Source organism: Poecilia latipinna, unplaced genomic scaffold (assembly GCF_001443285.1).
Source record: "Poecilia latipinna isolate Pla-1442-1.1 unplaced genomic scaffold, P_latipinna-1.0 Scaffold410, whole genome shotgun sequence".
Classification (NCBI taxonomy): Eukaryota; Metazoa; Chordata; class Actinopteri; order Cyprinodontiformes; family Poeciliidae; genus Poecilia; species Poecilia latipinna.
In genome coordinates, this window is record NW_015113026.1 from 1 (window position 1) to 18,594 (window position 18,594).

The 18,594-nt window shown below is 38.3% G+C and overlaps 1 protein-coding gene across 4 annotated transcripts in view; it reads right to left on the bottom strand.

Annotated features, from left to right (window-relative positions):
* Positions 1-156: 156 nt before the first annotated feature.
* LOC106950594 (ecto-NOX disulfide-thiol exchanger 2-like) overlaps positions 157-18,594 on the bottom strand; it is a 175,247-nt gene continuing 156,809 nt past the window's right edge. For all 4 annotated transcript variants that reach the window (XM_015037549.1, XM_015037550.1, XM_015037551.1 and 1 more), the window contains 2 exons: positions 9,994-10,149; positions 157-402 (listed from right to left, as the gene is read on the bottom strand). In XM_015037549.1, the coding sequence (XP_014893035.1) occupies positions 185-402; positions 9,994-10,149 (374 nt within the window). In that variant the 3' untranslated portion in view covers positions 157-184. The remainder of the gene's footprint in view (positions 403-9,993; positions 10,150-18,594) is intronic.

Sequence of the window (18,594 nt, forward strand, 5' to 3'; positions counted from 1 at the left end):
TTCAACGTTGATTCAATGTTTCTGGCTGACATTGATTCAATGTTGTTTCAATCATTCTGTGCTATCTGGGAAAGTTCTTCGTTCAATCCTGGAAAAAAGGGGTTCAAATAACGGTACATGTACAGTTCTGACCAGCACTGTGCTCAATAAGCACTAAATTAGCACAACCAAAGTCTAACAGCTATCAGAACTTACCAGACAAAAAGAGAGCCTTGTCCACTGTGGACTCCTCTGCGAATCGGATGTGGCAGAAGTTCTTCTTGCTTTTGCGAATCGCCGTGATGTCGCCACACTGTCCAAAGACCTCCATGATGAGCTGCTCTGTGGCGTTCTCCGGCAAACCGCCAACAAACACAGTCTTGCAACCTGGAGGGCGTTCTCTTGTGGCAGGAGGAGGTAGGTCTGTTCAAAGTGAAAATATGGAGTCAGTGAATGTGGAAAATGTAATTTATGCTGGATTTCTTCAGCGTGTGCTTCCTGGAGTGAGGCTTGAGCATTTCCAGGCAACTTCCTCAAGTCATTTTTTCAGGAAGTTGGATTTAAAGACAAATCCAACATGCACAGCCACATAGGGAGAACCTATGCAAAAAATAAACTACCCTCAGGCTTAAACTCAACAACCCAGGTGCTGCTTTGTGAATCACACAGAAATAAACAAAAGCAAAGTCAGAATAAATAAACAAACTAATGTAATGCTGCCCATTGACATTCATGCAGAGATAATAAAAATGAAATACACAAACTGAAGAAACGATCCAGCTGTTTGAGCAAAAGTGAAATCTAATTTTGAATGTGAGTTATGCTCTTTGAGAAGCTGAAAACAATATGCACCATGGCAGCATTTGTTTTCATTACTCATTTTGCCAATAGGCAGGGTGCCAGATCAATTTTTTTTTTTTAAATAAATGTGCTTTTATTCTCAATGAATAGCAGAAAATCCAGAGCCACAATGTGCTTTAACCCATAAAGTAATGAAGTAGTGAATGAATAAATAAATAAATCTAATTTATTGATTAGATGGAGTATCCTTGAACATGAATTAGTTAAAAATATTTGATACATCTGTAAAATGTTTTTGATTCAACATAAAGTTATTTCCCTGAAGTTCAAGGTTTTCTTCTCTTTTTCTATTTTTGCATGGGCCAAATGATTATAAAATAATCGGAAAAACACAATTTATCCCATTACTAGGACAGACAGATTAAGAAGAGTCAACAGCCAGGCCACGGAGGAGGCAGTAGGTGTTTGTGAGCATAAAGTTGTCTGCTGCTGTCTATCAGTCATAAAAAATCTCTAAACGTTTCATCAATTCACAATGTATGGGTCTATGGGTCTGCACAGAAACGTGAGGGTGTTGTTCCATATACAACACCATCACATTGCAACGTTGGCTGCCTTGTTCATACTTTTGTTCACTCGGTTTTACACATTTCTTGAATTTTAGACATGAAAAGGAATACAACTTTTCTGAGCTCCAGACCTGAACACAATTGGATGGATGTATAAATTATTGCATACCCTTTAGGGATGCTTTTAAAAATGTAACACTTTCACTGTGGAAAAAAAAAATAAAATAAAAAAATTTTATTTCCAAAAATTCAGAGTAAATATAACTTGGGTCACTTCTCAACAGTGTCTAAAGTAGAAGAAATAAATCAGCATAACATGGAAAAAAAGACCTTTTAAACAGCCAAATTTTGAAGGTTGAAGCTGCAAATTTCAATTAAGTCACATTTAAAACATAACACTTATGACCTACAAAATTATAAAGATTAAAAGCATGCATAATGATAACTTTGAGCAACATGTTCAGATCAGTTTTTGTTAGATAAATGCTAAAAATCAAACCATCCGAAGTATGAAAGCATGAAAATGAAATCCTTTTGGCAACAATGTGATTGCGAATCCTCTCATGTGGAAGGTTCCCTGCACTGCAGAAATCACTTATTCAACACAGATGAGTGTTGACTGATCTAATCTCCAATAGATCAGGCTTCTCATCCATGATGAATGTGATTAGTGGGGTCTATGAGGAGTGAACCGAATAATCAGTGGAACGCTGAGGATGCTGTATTCCTAGATATCTGCTAAAAAAGGCCTTGCACACTGCTGTATCCATCCCAGCAAATATCAATACTCTGAGCCGAAATGGGTTGATTTTGGCTCAATATCCCATGTGTAGCGTAGAGGAGATAAGAAGTGAGTGGGGTAATGTTGATTCATTTAGATATGTTAACTGTGACCAACATGATTTAAAAACTGAGAACCTGTTAGGTACACTGACTACGGCTGCTGCATTTTCTCTTTTAAACTGTTAAACTGGGTCACAAGAAGTGTTTTAAATCATTCAAACCGTTCCATTCTTGATTTTCTTCTTTACGGACGTAGGTCACGCTTTTGTTTTTGTACAATTCACAGCTGCACAAACAGCTACTCTACACAAATAAAGTGACAGCCTTATCTTTAGTCTAACCCTCATCTACAGCAAAGAGATCTGAGTAACAATGGGGTGAATGAAAACAACCTGGAGGGATTTCTCAACAGGGTGGCTGATCCAATTCTGCAAAACAAAATAAGACGCATCTTAGGAGTCAGTCCGCATTGCAAGGTAACTTTCAGCTGACATTGTCTGGTGTGGAGACGCATTTATTTAAAAGCCAGACAGCAAAACAGGTTTTAAAAATATGAATTCAACATTGTCATTTTATGGTATGGAACATGGAAAAACGTACTAGATGGATGTATGAAAGAGATGCTGACAAGTCATGTTTTTTTTTAAGTCCAAATCAAGCCTGAAGCCCTTCGTCTTGCAATAAACTACTCTGACGTCTAGTCTGAAGTCTTTTAACTTTTGCAACTGAAGCTCAAATTCAAACCGTTTCTGTTGGAAACACAAACAGGTGGAATGATGGCTATTTATATATATGTAACCCTTCTTTGTTTACCTCAGACCCAGTAGGTTGACTTCAGGACAGACACAGTCAGGTTCATTGTATTTATTCTAGCAAAGGAGGAAATTAAGTTGGTGATTAACATCAGTCCAGCAGCTTCTGCCCCACAGCTGGAGACGGCAACAGAAAAAAGGAACTGTCAGTTACTGGTTGCTATGGTGAGCAGTTGCTGGTTACCATAAGTTCTGTTACGCCGTAGCAGAACTTAAAACACCAATAAATGTCTGAAGAAACAAGTTCCTCAGTAAACAAGATAAAGTCAAAGGATAAATGAACAAATTTTGACAAGCTTTACATAGACAGAGTATCCTACTCTGTCTGCTCAACCCCCAGCTACAATTTCAGAAAAGAAACACCCGCCTGGAAGAATTTGTCATACATAACTTATTTAGCTAAAGTGATTTATCATTGCATATTATCAACGCAGCCGATGTAGAAAGAACTTTTTTTTTTTTACTTATGCACAGTTCTCAGATTCCACAAAATCTGTACAAAGATTTAATCTTTGTATCTCTCGCACTTTCACACACACTAACAAAATAGCATCAATCTTTTCTCCTTCGTCTTTTCTTAAAATGTGACTGTGGTAGCAAAATTTTCACAGAGGTGTCATTCCTTGACCTCCGGAGCTGGCGGATTAAACTAGTTTTGAGTTGAGATGGGCAGGAAAAAAAAAAAAAAAAGGAGAAGAAAAATGTGGTTTAGAAAACGCTTGTGATGGCAGGAAACGGCTTTGCTGGCAGATTCAACAAAGAGTTCCAAATTAAGTGACCTTTTCGGTCCACGAGTGGCTGATAAAGCAGCGAGGACAAAGAGAGGGGAAACAGATGCTCTGCAGCAACGTCCAAATGTGCCAAGCTGCAAATTAAATACAAACATTTTTCCTTTTTTTTTTTTTTTTTTGGCAGAGAAAACTTCTTGTTATTTTGTCTGGTAATTAATTGGTAACCATTAAAAAGTCAGAGTGGGATCATTTCGCAATCCCCTCGGCTTCCCGCTGCGTCGACTCCCACTGTTATGGCAAAAGACGATTTTATGCAAATGCGCCACAAACAAGATCCGGATGAACCATTCGTGATTTCCAGATTACAATAAATACATTATATCATAATAACTATGAAAACATGGGTGAGTGTTCCAAGTGATTGCATTTGCATGGAAAAATAATAAGCAGCTGAAACCTGAGGGAACGACAGAGAGAAAGAGCAAGCAGGAAGTATTTATTTTTTTTTCCCTCCCAGCGTTCACTGTGGAAATTATATCACAAATATCTGCTGCCAAGAAGAAACAACAGAGAAAAAGGTGAGACAGGAGCAAAACAAAGATGCATAGCCCTGAGCTGAGATGTATAGTGTTTTAAAGTACACATAATATTACATTGTGTTCAATTTATTTGAATAAAACAGGAAAAGATTGAAAAAAATCGATTTAGCAGGAAAGGCATAAAACACCCATATTTTAAAGAAATGTTAAAAACATGAAGAAATGGCTGTACTTTGCAGGAGGCTATAATGTGATTAGCTTCTGTGACTACACCACCTCGCCACATTTAAGTCACAGACTTGTTTTTTTTGGAGCGATTTAATGGTTTTCAATAAAGATTTTTGTGAATACGTCTCTAAAAAAAAGGTGTGTATTTGTATTAATTACCGTTTGCATAAATAAACTCCAGTACAGCTAATTACTAAATAGGATGTTTGCAGTGAGGTGACATAAAGTATCCCCTAGCAATATTGGGAGAAAACAAGTGTAACCATAGCAACAAATTCAGGAATATTGAAGAAAGTAAGTATTCAAACAGCAGCAGTTGATGTTTTTGCTACTTGAAACAGATTAGCTTATTTTATAAATATCCATTTTTAAATTAAAAAACTAATTATTTTTTTGTTTTTGTGATTTAAAATAAAGAAAATTAACACATGTATGTAAAGAGAATAAAAAAAAACCATTTTTTCATTTTTATAGAAAATGTCACAAATGTAGTTAGCAGACAAAAAAACAACTTTACAAAAAAAGGAGCATGCTATGAACTATTACAGCATATTATATATATTTAGTGCCTTTCTTTGTGGGAATTCTTTACATATGTTGCATGAAAATGCCTAGGAAAATCTAGTTGATGAGAAGACAGCTGGAGACAGAAACAGGCTAAAGACTTGAGCCTGGGATGAAAGTTTACCTTCCAGCAGGACGACCCTAAACACACTCCCAAAGTTGTTCCCTTGCCACCGCATGGATATTGATGAAAGCAAAAAAGTCTGCTTGTTCGTAGCTCAACGCTGCCCGAGGAGCCAGCCGGTATGTGTGGCCACCGCTTCACTGAGGAAAGGTGATCACCATCCATCAGCATGACTCGATAAACACCCACTCCTGGAGCGAGGCGATGCCACAGCAGGGAGGCGTCAGCCATTATAGAGCTAACAGAAACGACTCTTAGACACACTCAAGTAAACATGTTAAGTTCATTTATGTCACATAGGAACAAACAGCAGGCAGTGATGTGAATGCATCTGGGTTTTTAGCACAACAAGCTTGAGCCATTTGTGGTTGTTCTGACAATTCTCATTTTGTTGTGGACCAATAAAGTTAGATTGTCTATTTTTAAAGCCATTTAGCACATGGATGACTGAACAACAATAAGATGAGTCATGGATATTGCAACATCTGCAATCTCTTTTTGCGTGTAGAGAAAAATAAAGTCTATTATTTCTAATCCTATGAGCTTCGCATTTAGCTCCTAACAATTTCCACAGAGACCAATAACCAGTGTTTTGTTTTTCCTATGACAGGTAAACAGAATGTGTAAAAAATTGATTTTATCATCTGAAGAATATAAAAACCTCCCATGGAGTACCCAGGGAGCTTTGAATGAAAAATATCAGCAAACAAAATCTAATTGATTCGGTCAAGTGGAAAAAAGTTTGCAAAGGATTTAGAAAAAGCAACAAAAGGGATTTAACAGAAAGCAGAAGTGGGAATAGGTAGGGCGAATGTCTAGCGAAAAGTTAAAGTGGACGGTACAAAGAAAAACTAACTTCTTGTGGATGTAAATCTCAAGTGTGTTAGAGGTGAGGCACACTGACAGGATGAAAAAAAGAGGAATCAGGAGGAGAGCTGAAGGGGGCTGTTGTTTCTCAACTAAAAGGTCAGTGAGTGAGGATGCTGCACGCAGTGTCAGCTTGAGAGCATGCAGCCAGAGGGCAATGACTGCTTGTGATGGACACCATATGTGCAACCTGGCCGTCAAGACACAAGTGCTTTTCCCTCTGATGTTTGCTGAAAGCCTTAATGCAGCTAATCTGCAGCAACCACTGAGAGCCGGTCCTCTGCTGCCAACAGGTGACCTCCCAGGCTTTAAATTAGATTAGAATCAAGGTGAATGGGCAGCTAAACAGGTAGATTGGTGCTCCATAAACAATAGTCCCCTTTTATTTGATTAATTAACGATTAAACAAGATACTTGAGCCAAAAGAAAAAAAATAAAATAAGTTGTACGTTTTCATTTTTTTACATCTTCATGCGCCAAAAACTTACTTCACTTTCTTGATAGATTCTCCTTTAAAATCCCAACTTAACATCTGAAAGAACGTCTGACAGCATGCAGTCTGAAATAATGACATGCCACTATAATATTGCACCTGTCTGCCGTGTCCCACTGGGAGAAACCAGAGCTTCAGTGAAGCAGACACTAAAACTTAAAATCCTCAGAAATCAAACTAAAGTACCACCCACATTTTACCTCTTTCCATGTGAAAACTGCTGCCTCTTTGTGCAGAAATCCAGCTTTAAATGTTGGAAAGATTAGGACAAAAACAGTCCTAAAAATACAAAGTAAGGTAATCAAGGCCGTTTTTCTCCTCTCCCAGTGTTGATGTCAGAGTATGAAATACTTTCAGTCCAGCTCGGTCATTTAATCTGCACTGCAATTTCTGGGTCTGTCCCAGTGACCTCTGATAGCAGGACTGAAATGAATTAAGAGATGAAATTTTGATGTCTAATACTATAAAAATAGAATGGATCAGAGACGGGCTTTTTCATGGGTGCATAAGCCACAGTTCCTGCTGAAAGTAGCTATCCTTTTAACAGACATTTTAAAAAAGCATTTAAAAAATTTTAAACATCCATTGTTCATACTGGTTCTTATTTTTAAGATTTAAGATGGCCTGAGAAATTGGTTGATGACTTTTTTTCTGTTTGCATAAACCTTATTGTGACCTTTCTGACTGTAAAACTCAAAAATCCAATCCTTGTTCAAGACATGAACACACCATGCTGAGTGCTACAAAGTTACACTGACAAAAATATTTAGGGCCAACAATAAGGGAAGGAAGCTAAAGTGGTGGGAAAACATTCTTGCTCACTTTAAAAACGCTTAGTGCACCCAGAATACATTGCTGATAAACAATTTAAAATGTACTGATGTCCCGTGTGCTTTTTGATCAACTTTTTGACACAACATTTTATGAGCTGTGCAATACTGTGAGAGTTCTGGAACCAGCTACATGTCTTGTTTTCACCAGTAGTAGCATCCGGCTGTTGATTGTGTGTCGCGTGATGTGAAAAAATGTTTCCTTTGAAGTCTTCTGAAATACATCCATTTCAAAATGGCTGACAAACTATATCATCATAGCCCAAAAACCTTCAATTGAAAAAAAGTGTTTGTTTTTTTCAAAATTGCCGTTTATCCAGTAAGCAAATATCATGTTTTCATTGTGCACAATTATATGGTTAATGGAAAAGCTGTGTGTGGGAGAGAGAGAGCAAAACTTTCAGCTCATACCAAAATGGATGAACACAGGAAAATTGCTGTCAAAGAACAGGCTGGTTTAGAAAATGTTGGTCGAGTCAAGGTAACGACGGTAATTCTGTAGGGAGTGCGTTTAGTCTGAACACAGCATAAGGCTGATGCAGAGTCCTTAAATGCCAGTATAGAAGAAAATCCTGCCAAAGCAAATTTCTAAGCTACACAGATGCATTTGTTGACTTTTTCAGAGAAAATACCTTCATTTAGAGACATCCACTAAATATTCCAAGGAGATGCTCAATTCTGTACTCCTTTAATTAAAAAAAGACAAAAACTTAACTAATTAGGTTTTCATTTAGGGGATTTCTAACATAACGTGTTGCACCCTTATTTGTCCTAGCTTTTACTGTTGAAACGATTCAAGGACAAATTATCAGCAACTAAGATATCAACAGAAATACTACTGTGTCCACAGATTAAAGGCAGATTAAAGGCAAGTCTTTAGGTTACCTGCATCACATCAGTTTTCAAAGTCTGCTGAGAACTGATGAGATTGGGATGCCTTTCTATGGCAGACATATTTATCAGAAGCCTTCATTTCATTACACCAATCCTAATTGGTTGGCGATTGTGATGTCAGCATGCCCTACGATGCGTCATGATGAAAAAACCTCTTTTATCGACTTATGGATGAGAGTACTGCAAACCAACACGTGAGCTGCTTTTCTTCTGGCCCTTTTCAAGACTAATTTGTTCGAAGAGACACCATGAGGTTCTGCAGACTCTGGCAGCACGTCTCTGAGAGCTGCACTATCAATCCACCACCATCGTAATATAAGGCGGTTCCCTCTGGGCGTCTCACCTGCCAGGCGTCTGCCTGTTGAGTTAGTAGATTTTCATGAGAGGAATCAGGTCCAGGCGGTTTTGCCCGGCTGATGAAAATACTGGGCCTTGAGATTAGCTGTTTCTTTCTTAAAAGGACAGAGAAGGCAAGAACAAAGATCTTATGCGGAGATGGGGATCAAAACAGGGAACAAAGAGCAGGTTGGACAAAAAGAAACGGAGAAGTGGAAAGATAAGATGACAGTGGAAAAACAAGAGGTGAGAAAGTAAAGCTGGACTCAAGATTGAACCCCACATCAAAAAGATATGTTAAACAAATTCAATGACAAGGAGATAAGAACTAAGTCTAAAACAAATTGAGCAATCTCATTGACTTTTCCACTCATGTATGCATATCACGGCAGCAGCAACATGGGAAAAAAAAGTTTTACTTGTTTAAGAGATTGATTGTGACAGGATTTAAAGTTCTGGGGATTTTCTAGACAAGCTGATCCTTTATTTAACCTTAGGGCGTGCAAGTTCTCCTGAAACTGTTCATTTCTCTTCCTGCTCCTGAGTCGTGAATAAGAAGAAAAAAAAATATTTGCAGCTGAAGTAAAATTTTAATTAGCTTGTTTTAGCCGTTGTATATGTTTCTAAGGACTTACTGAAGTGAAAATACAAACTAGAGATATACAACTAATGTTCTGTCTGTGCAAAAATAAAACCACTCCAAGATTATGATTAGATTTACTTTGAAAAATACACGTTTGTTGGAAAAACAATAAAATCCAAAAGCAAAAGGTGCCAACAATCACTCATAAATGACAGACTAAGTCACACATCTCTAGACAAATTGAATGTGTGACCTAAAAGCTTCCACAATGTGTCTCTTTATATTATTAGCAAATAAACAATTCGATCTTATTTTATTATGAAAGACAGAGACAGATCTGTTATGCATAAAACTTCAGAAAGTTAAAGTTTTCAATCCACTGAAAAATTTCCACTATTCAATCAGGTACTGGGGGAAATATGCAAAGCAGTGATACCTGAAAATATAAAGAAAACATGCTTTAGTTCCTCACATTTTTATTCAACTCTTTTGTTCACCCTCTGAATTAAAGCTGGAAATCTGAGCTTCAACAGCATCTGTGTTGCTTTATGTAACATTCATTGTGGTAACGTACAGAACCAAAATTAGGTCTGCTCTGATCTGGAAGGAGAGTTCCAACAATTTCATGGCCAACGTTGAGTCTAAAAAGCAAAAGGAAACGAACCGCAAGTTTTTATATCACAAAAACGGTCAGATAATACAAGCCTCTTATGTTTCAATCAATTTATTCTGGCTTTGTCAACAGAGGATGACCTCATAAAGATCCCTTTTCTTCTTTCTTTTGGCTCCTGCCCCGCAGCGCATAACGCTTCACATGTGGAAACAGCCTAAAGTAGGATTAGTTTGGTATTGTGACTTACTGGGGTTGGGGGGAAAGAGGGTACAGCTCTTGCAGTGGATGATCTCCTTCACGACTGGAACGTCCTGGGAGACGGGTGTGGGCACCATGCCGAGGCCGGGCATCATGGGGTTTATGGGGGTGATTCCAGCCATCATGCCAAGGTTAGGATCAAAATCTGGAAGCGAGACAGACACAGAAAGGTTCTAACTCATCCCAGAACTCTGGTCCAATATCGATTAAACACAAACAAAATCTATTGCATTGCAATCCAAACTGTGTACTTTTCCCCCCTCTGTGAATCGACATCAGTGACCTAGCAGCAGCCTACACTTAATGGCAAACACAGCCCCCTCATGAATAAATCATCTGTTAAACAACATGCATATTTTAAGACGTTTTCACTGAGTCACTCCTTCTCTGTCACCCCAGCTGTTTGAATGATGAACTCACAGATAATGTAGTTGGCTCTGAAGCCTACATCACAGATAAGATTCATTTGCAATATTGATTTACACAGTGGGGGCGTGACTACATGGACACAAACACATGCATATAAACGACGGCGGCATCCGAAGCTGCCACACCGGCTTTTAAAGTGCATTTGTGTGCCTGCGAGGAGCGTTGTGAAATGCAAATCACCGCAACTTGCACTACGAGCCTCGGCTTCACCTGCAGAGGATTTGGAGCTGACATTTATATGGCAGGTTGCTTAATGCGTATGCACCTGCGTGCGAGCATGCAGGAGCACCGCTCACTAAAACAAATCCTTCACCAGAAATTATGTGCACGCTGCACTATCCTAGATATGAGGAAAGGCAGGAAAAACTACTTTACAGAACGTGGGATTTGCTGACTGCAAGTGAGAGTCGACGGAATCGGTATCATGATGTGCATAAATAAAAACCAACATGATGAATCAGACGTATCAAGACACGCGTCTTTAAATGATTTATTTTAGCTCGGACGGAAAAACGCCGGTGTGGGTTATTAAAAGCAGTCTGGGCAGAAGCAGCAGAGAGATGAGACCCTGGCTGCTTTAATGTTAGACTAACTATAAATAACACTAAAACAGGTTACATACAACAACTAAACGGTGTACAAAAGAGAATCGTATAACTAGAATAAAACCTCTGTTCAATCCAAAAAGAATCATAACTATTTAAAATGACAGGAAATAGTTATTGAGACTAATGCTGACATGTTTTCAGAGCACATTTTCTGCTTGCCGGAGCATCATTTGTATAGGTGCTGTTTTCTTACCTTTGTGGTCTGTTAAAATAACATTTAGTAAAGTTTTCCGAGCATAAATACCTTTCATTTTTCTCTGCAGCAGCCATTCTGCTGTTCTTTACGCACTAATTTCATGGTAAAGTCATAATTACTACTCTTCAACTTAAACAGCATACATGTCACCGCCTGTGTTGCAATTATGGTAGAAAAACGCTCCCTGTTTACCACTACAGCATTATGTGCTGTGAAAACCTTAAAGGCAACTCAACAATTCTCACTTTGTTTTTAAAGACGCGTTTGAAGATTTTTATTATTGCTGTGGTTTTTGTTTCTTTGCAGTGTCCCTTCAGGACTTGATTTGGATCAATGCACAAAGTCCAAAACAAACAAACTATTGGAGGCCATGAAGTTATAAAGACTGCCTGAATGGTACAGCCACAAAATTCAATGTATTTTATTTGGATTTTATGTTCTACAATGGGTGCACAATTATTATGACCATATTTTTATTCAGATGTTTTAACTTCAAGCTGGACATACCTGAATGCTTAATGGATTTAAGCATAGCAGGTGATGTGTATCTGTGTAATTCGAAGGTGTGGCCTGAGGAGGTCAACACCCTACATAAAGGTGTGCATAATTATTAGGCAGATTATTTTATTTAGGCAACAATGGCCAAAAAAATATTTATCTAACTGACTCTGAAGTCAAAACTTAACCAAAAGTTTTTTAGAAGGATGAAACTGCAACGATATTGAGGCTCAAACATGAAACCGTCAGACAATTTGCTGCACATATTCAACAAGGTTGCACCAAATGTGCTGAGAAAAGAAAGCTGCAAATTAACCATCAAAGATTTCAGAAGACTCAAGTGTGAACTCACCAGGAACCTGTTATCACCCTGTTCATAACTGCAACCTACCTGGAGCATCAAGAAGTAAAAAAAAAAAAAACAAAAAAAAAAATTTTCAGGCCCCAGGGAACTTCACGGGGAAGGGAGGGGTGAAACCCGACCACCACTGAACAAGACTCACAAGCTGAAGCGTCTGAACTGGTCCAAGAAATATCTGAAGACAGATTTTTCCAAAGGTTTTTGTCGATGAAATAAGAGTCTCATGGATGTGGCTGGATCAATAACAGCTGCAGAGCTCAATTTCCAGTCAGACACCAGCAAGGTGGAGGCGGGGTACCGGTATGGACCGGATAATATTGAAGACGAGTTGGTCGGAACGTTTTAAAGATGGGCTCAAAATCAACTCCAAACCCTTTTCCAGTTGTTAGACAGGACGACTTTATTTTAGCAGTGATGCAGGAGGAAGTTTCTTGTCTCTTTTAAAGAGACAATAATTTTAATGGGGGACAACGCTCCATCACGTGCATTCAAGTACTACAGTAAGTGGCTATCCAGTAAAGAGACCCTTCCTCACCTGATGTGAACCGGATTGAAACTGACAGATTCCATGACTTTGAAACCAATGGTGGCTATGTTGATCACAATTTTTTATTTTTTTTTTTAATGTCAAAACATGTTTATAGGAAACCACTGAGCTATTCGTTTCACTTAAACAGATGAAAATATAAAAGTGAGATGGGAAAATGTGTGTTTTTCATTTAGCTGTGTAATAACTGTGCACATATTGATATTCTCTTAAGAAAGCCAAAATCTCCCTTTTATCTTCTTAATCATTCATGTTTGGGGTTTATTAACATTTTGGATAAACCACACTGTACCTGATTAAGCAAAGATAATCCTCAATAATTAATATACAGTAATAAATGTGCACACAGTGTAGTACAACACAAAATAAATGCATAACTTTGTCTCAAGCCAGGGTGCACACATCTATCTTTTGGCTCTTCAGTGACAGTAAAGTCAATGAAAATACTTCCTTCATATCTATTTGGCTTAAATGGATCCAGAAACATTCCCTGGAAAGCAATTTCCTTTAACCACACAGCAATAGAAATAACTTGATGAGTTAAATGACAGAGAGTCAGGGAGAATAAAGAAATATGCACACTCCTAAAGACACAGATTAGAGTGCCTGGAAAAGAACAGGACGAAATAAATATATTAAGACAGATAAAACCGGCTGAAGGACAAATCTGAGAGGGGGAAAAATGAGCCCATCAAGTAAGATTAAAAGAAAATGAATGAAACTATATATCTACTGATGACCTCAGCATCAGTCTCTAACCAGGTGTGAGAGGACCTGGGATAAGTATTTTTGTTGCTAGGCGATTGATTGCTTCTTCTCGTTGTAGTAGAAAGAAGAATAAAGATGGAGAACAGGAGAGAAGATAAGAGGTGGTGGATTGAGAAAGCTGCAACATTTGTAAAAAAAAAAATAAACAGAAAAAACCCCCTCCAAAAATAAAGAATATCAACACCAAAAGCAGTGTTGTGGGAGGTTACCCAAAGAAAACAATGTACACGGACCTTGGAAGACACGCTTTATTGTCTGACACACCAATTCTCCAGTGGTATAAAGAGGATATATGCTTATGAGTTCCTACGTCGATGGAAAGCAAACTAGATTTCAGAGCACACGGAGAAAACGATCTGGTTACATCAGGGTGCTATTTCACCGCGGTGCTGCTCATTTCACCACTAAAGAGAGTGTTTGAGTGCTGGTGTGTGCGTGTTCGGCTGTGTATTTATCCCTGCCCATTAAAAGCTTGGGACCTGAAGCAAAAATGTAGCAGAGCTGTGTGTAATAAAGGAGATTATTTACTTCTTCCTCAGGATTTCCAGCCTTACAGTTCTCTCATCTCCATTTTGAACAAAATAGCTCGAGGACACGTTTCATCACTGACAATCCATTATTTCTCTCTCCTTCAGTAACAACTCATTATAATGCAAGCAGTAAGTGGACACAGATGAGCATGTAGTTTTCTGCATAAATAGCTGCTCTTACTGTTGGGATTTGCTGCTGTGATCCAGATTTGAATTTGGAAACGTTTTACGGTTCGGACGGCAGCGTGAGAATGAGCTGTTTTCATTTCTTCCATACAGTTTGCGTTGTCATCAATGGATACCACTACTGTCAATTATGTCTGGTGAGCTTCGCAGAAGAGAGAGAGAGAGAAAGAAAGGACTTTAAGGTGGTGATCACTTGAAAAAGAAAAACCTTGCGGTATACTAGTAGAAGTAGATTTTTCAGCTTCAGAGTCTTCTTTAAAACTCTAGCAGATTCACATGCACTGACATTTGGTTATATCTTAAAAGAGGTCATGTGATCTCATACAGCGTTATGAGCTTACTTTTAAACTATTTAAATTGCATGGTGCTAGAGTGAGGAAGAAAGTGGCCAGCTAAGATGCTTCCAGACTTCCCCGGGATGGACATCCCCACAAACTCTGAACAGGGCGATCCTGAGTGAAGTTCCAAAAATAACCAACGAGGAATGTGTCAGACTACAAGTCTCACATACAGAGCTGTACAAAACCAGTTTAATTTCTACCCATGTTCCATTTTTATTTTGTTTAATAAGTAGATTAATTTGAAGCATCTAAATCATGCATGTAATTTCATGTAATTTGACACAGACATTTTCTGTGATCCATTAAGATTGTTTGTCCTGTGTGTGTTGCCCGTGATTAACTGGTGATCTGTCCAAGGTGGATCCCGGCACCCCACCCACAACTCTGCAAGGATTAGCGTCTATGGACGACTGGGTGGCTTTATGAAACAGCTTTAAAACGTCTTAGTAAAAGCAAATCAATTGTTTGCCGATCTTTGCATAGACAGTCAGGGATTTGACTCCCTCATTATTCAGCTCATAATATTTCTCTCTGTTCTTTCTGGTTCTTCCTGTGCAGACAAAAAAATGCTCTCTTGCTACATAAACTCAAAGCATTGCTTCATATGACATAAACTACTTCCTGTCATAGTGCTCAAAGAAAACAAGAGTCAACAGGGAAGAGCTTCCAATGTGAATCATTCTGAATTCATAAATTAAACCACATTCAGGTTGATCAATTCTATTCTAATACACTAATGTTGCGATTTTGTGTTTTCCACATTTATAATCATAAGATCCTTCACTTTGCATGCCAAATGGCCTGTTTGGATGGGTTGCCAGCAGAAAGCATTTTCTACTAAACAGACGTTGCAGCAAATTTTATGTTGGTTTAAGTTTCAACTCAGTGAAACAAAACTCCTGGAAAAATGTCCTTTGTACATTCAAATCTCGTTGTGAAGAACAGTGGAGCAAAATTCATCCACAAGGATATGAGAGGATAATGAAGGTGCAGACGAAATGAATGCTTAAAGTGGCTCAAAAGCTTCGACAAACTACTGATTTATAAGGTAAATATATTTTTTCCTTACCATGCATAATCACACCAGCTGTGAGTTTGAAGTTAGGAAGAGGTCTATTAGTGCAAACTAATGCAATGTTAGCCAAAACAATGATTCTTACAACATATATTTTTAGGATAAAACCTAAAAAACCGTTAAGAGCATTATTAATTAGAAACTTGTAAACTACCCTGATACCCTGTTACTGTAAAACTAAGATTTGCAACTCAGTTTATGACACCAACATTATCAACGCTACGCAAGAGTAGGATGTGTGAAACAGAAGAATGGAAAGTGTAAAGGTACCCTCTGTCTACATGTAAAGAGAAGTATGACAGGAAAATAAGTTTTCAACAATGTGTGCTGTTTTCCTTTCAGACTAAAAGTATCTGAACCTTTGTGACGTCGCCTTGTTGTTTAAAGGAGAGCGTATGCTGCAAACTGCTCTAGTTTCTAGTTCAAACTGTTTGCAGTAAGCAGTAATTTTAATGGTGTGCTACAAAAACTCAAATATGTTTCATTGCCATTTTAAACATCCATTCATTATCTTCCAATTTGGTTTTTCACATTAGCTCCTGCTAATGGTATTCCTCAATTCCCCACCATGCATTGCAGGTAAAGAAATGGTGACCTCCGAGGGTGAAAAACAAAATACAGATATACAGTTTTTGAAAAAATTGTGATATTTTTCATGTATCACAAACAGCTTTTAGGCAAATAGGAAAATTGCGACATATTAAGGCCAACATTTTCAACTCGTCAGGGATCCCTTTAACACCTCTGTTGGTAATACATTAAAAAGGAAGCGAGTCAAGTAGCAGTTTCAGAAATTATTTCTGCAACAGATGAGTTCAAAGTTCAAACACTAAGAATTGACAGAACATAAATGAACTTTTATTGCCAATTTTCTTTTACGGCTTTCTTCTGTAAGTGGTTGAAATGACTCTATTGCTTTCCTTAGCCAGACTCACTCATGTAATAGCAATGTCTTGGATGATATTTTACCTAGCTCATTTATTGGCTGTCATCATTTACTGTTTCCCCTTAATAGAGTAAGCGCTCTGACACAAACTGCATTACAGGAGATCAATACGGCTTTAAAATCGATTAATCAATGTTGTAACTAGATTTAGTACTGATAGTGTGGAAGATAAATGAGGTTAATAAGCAACATCTACCACTAAGCATAAATAGGCACCTGGAGACATTCCTGGCACAAATCTTAAGAGAAAAGACCAACAACTAAAAAAAACTAAAAAAAAAAAAAAAAGAAAATCCAAAGTCCTCAATGAAGCATTGTAGTAGAACAGAAACAAAATGTTTCACACTTTTACCACATGACACAATGACTCCAGCCAAAAGTAGACTCTGTAATGACTAAGATGTCTCATGAATTTAGTAGCCAAAGCCTTTAGAACAAAATGTTCTTGGAAAAATGTGCTGTATTTAAAGTAGAGAAAAATAATTTTGCCTTTTGAAGGCTAACTGGCCTGCTTGTTGGCTTTAGCTTCACTCTTTCAAGAAAAGCTAAGGATAAACATCAAATGTCAAAGTAACGTCTTAGGTCTATAAGAGCCAAAGGTTTCATCTGTAAAGAAACTCATCAGTGAACTAATCAATACCGGCACAGCTTAATAATTGATGCCTATTGAATAATTCACTTTAGGTATAAGCTGTACTGTTAGCAATCATTTTGTGCATTTATAGTGATGGAGGAGGGATGTGTGAGTCCGCTTTTGTAGAAACTCCACAGAGAGGTAAAGAGCACGGCGCTTCTCTTGAAGAAGAACAATAAAAGAAACCTGCGGCTGGTTCCACCCACACGTGGCCACGCATCCGTCTGATCCTTTTTACCAAGCTTGTCAATGAGCTTTGCTTTGTATTTTCTGTCATGTTGGAGAACTGAAACTCGCAAATGCGTCTTCTTGCTCTGAAATGTGCCAACGGACACGTGTGTGACTGCCTCTGAGATTATTACACTCATTCTTTTTCCTTCTTGTTCCTTTTGATCATGTCCTTTTGATGTTAAACTCTGTCCTGGAGGTCTGTTCAAAGTAATTGCATTTTGAGTACCCTGTAAATCAGAATGTGAAGACAGGAAAAAAGTCAAATTATTGAGAAAAAAAAGACTTGATTGTGTTATGCCCTTAGCTATTAATGTCATCGTCTTCACTCCTCCCCTTTCCCCTCCTCTTGATTTCCAGGGTAAACGTCCCTTCTAGCTCTTCTGCAGTGGGTGGGAGGTTGAAGGGACGACAGGCAATTGCTGCAAGGGTTTCTGAATAATATCCTCTAATGAGGCGAGATAGCCATGCCACCTGGAACCCTGCCAGCTGAAGCCTCTCACAATCTCTGCCAGGAGTCACCATCTCTGCTTTTTCATCCGAACATCTCCAGCCTGATTTCTTTTTACTGCAACCTATTGGGTGCCGTTGCCCAGGGGCCAAAGAGAAAAACTTTCCTTCTGTCGAAAAAGTTACACCATTGCCTGAATTTATAACATCTAAATAATAATCAACCTCTTTATATCTCCCCGTGGAACCTTTATTCTGTGTCTGCCACATAAGCCTTTAACTGTACCCGGCCTTGAATGGGGAAACATGGATGTTGTAAATGGAGAAGTACGCTCTGAAAAGTCCCATTTCAAGAGCAGTAAAGCTGCAGCTCTGTTTCTTCCTGATGTACTGCAAAGCCTGAGGTAAGGAGATCTTCCACCGACATACAGCCACAGACATCATACATTTAGCTAATGCATTTCAATAAATTTAAACACTACGGAGAAGATATTTTATCTCAGCAACCCCATTCAAAAACAAACTCCTAAATTAACACAGAACTATTGCACACAGTGTGATATATTTCACACCCTGCTGGGAAACGGAATCAGCATCTCCCTGACGATCGTCAGGAGAGGAAAGCATGAAGAGTTGTAACATCTAGATTGCTGCAATGTCCTTCTCCACTCCTCCTCCAAACTATCAGACCTTGTTTTCAAATGAACAAGTACAGTACACCTCCCCTATTCATGATACAATATTCAAAAATTCAGTGTAGTGTAATTTCATCTGAAAAGGAGGACTTTGAGCC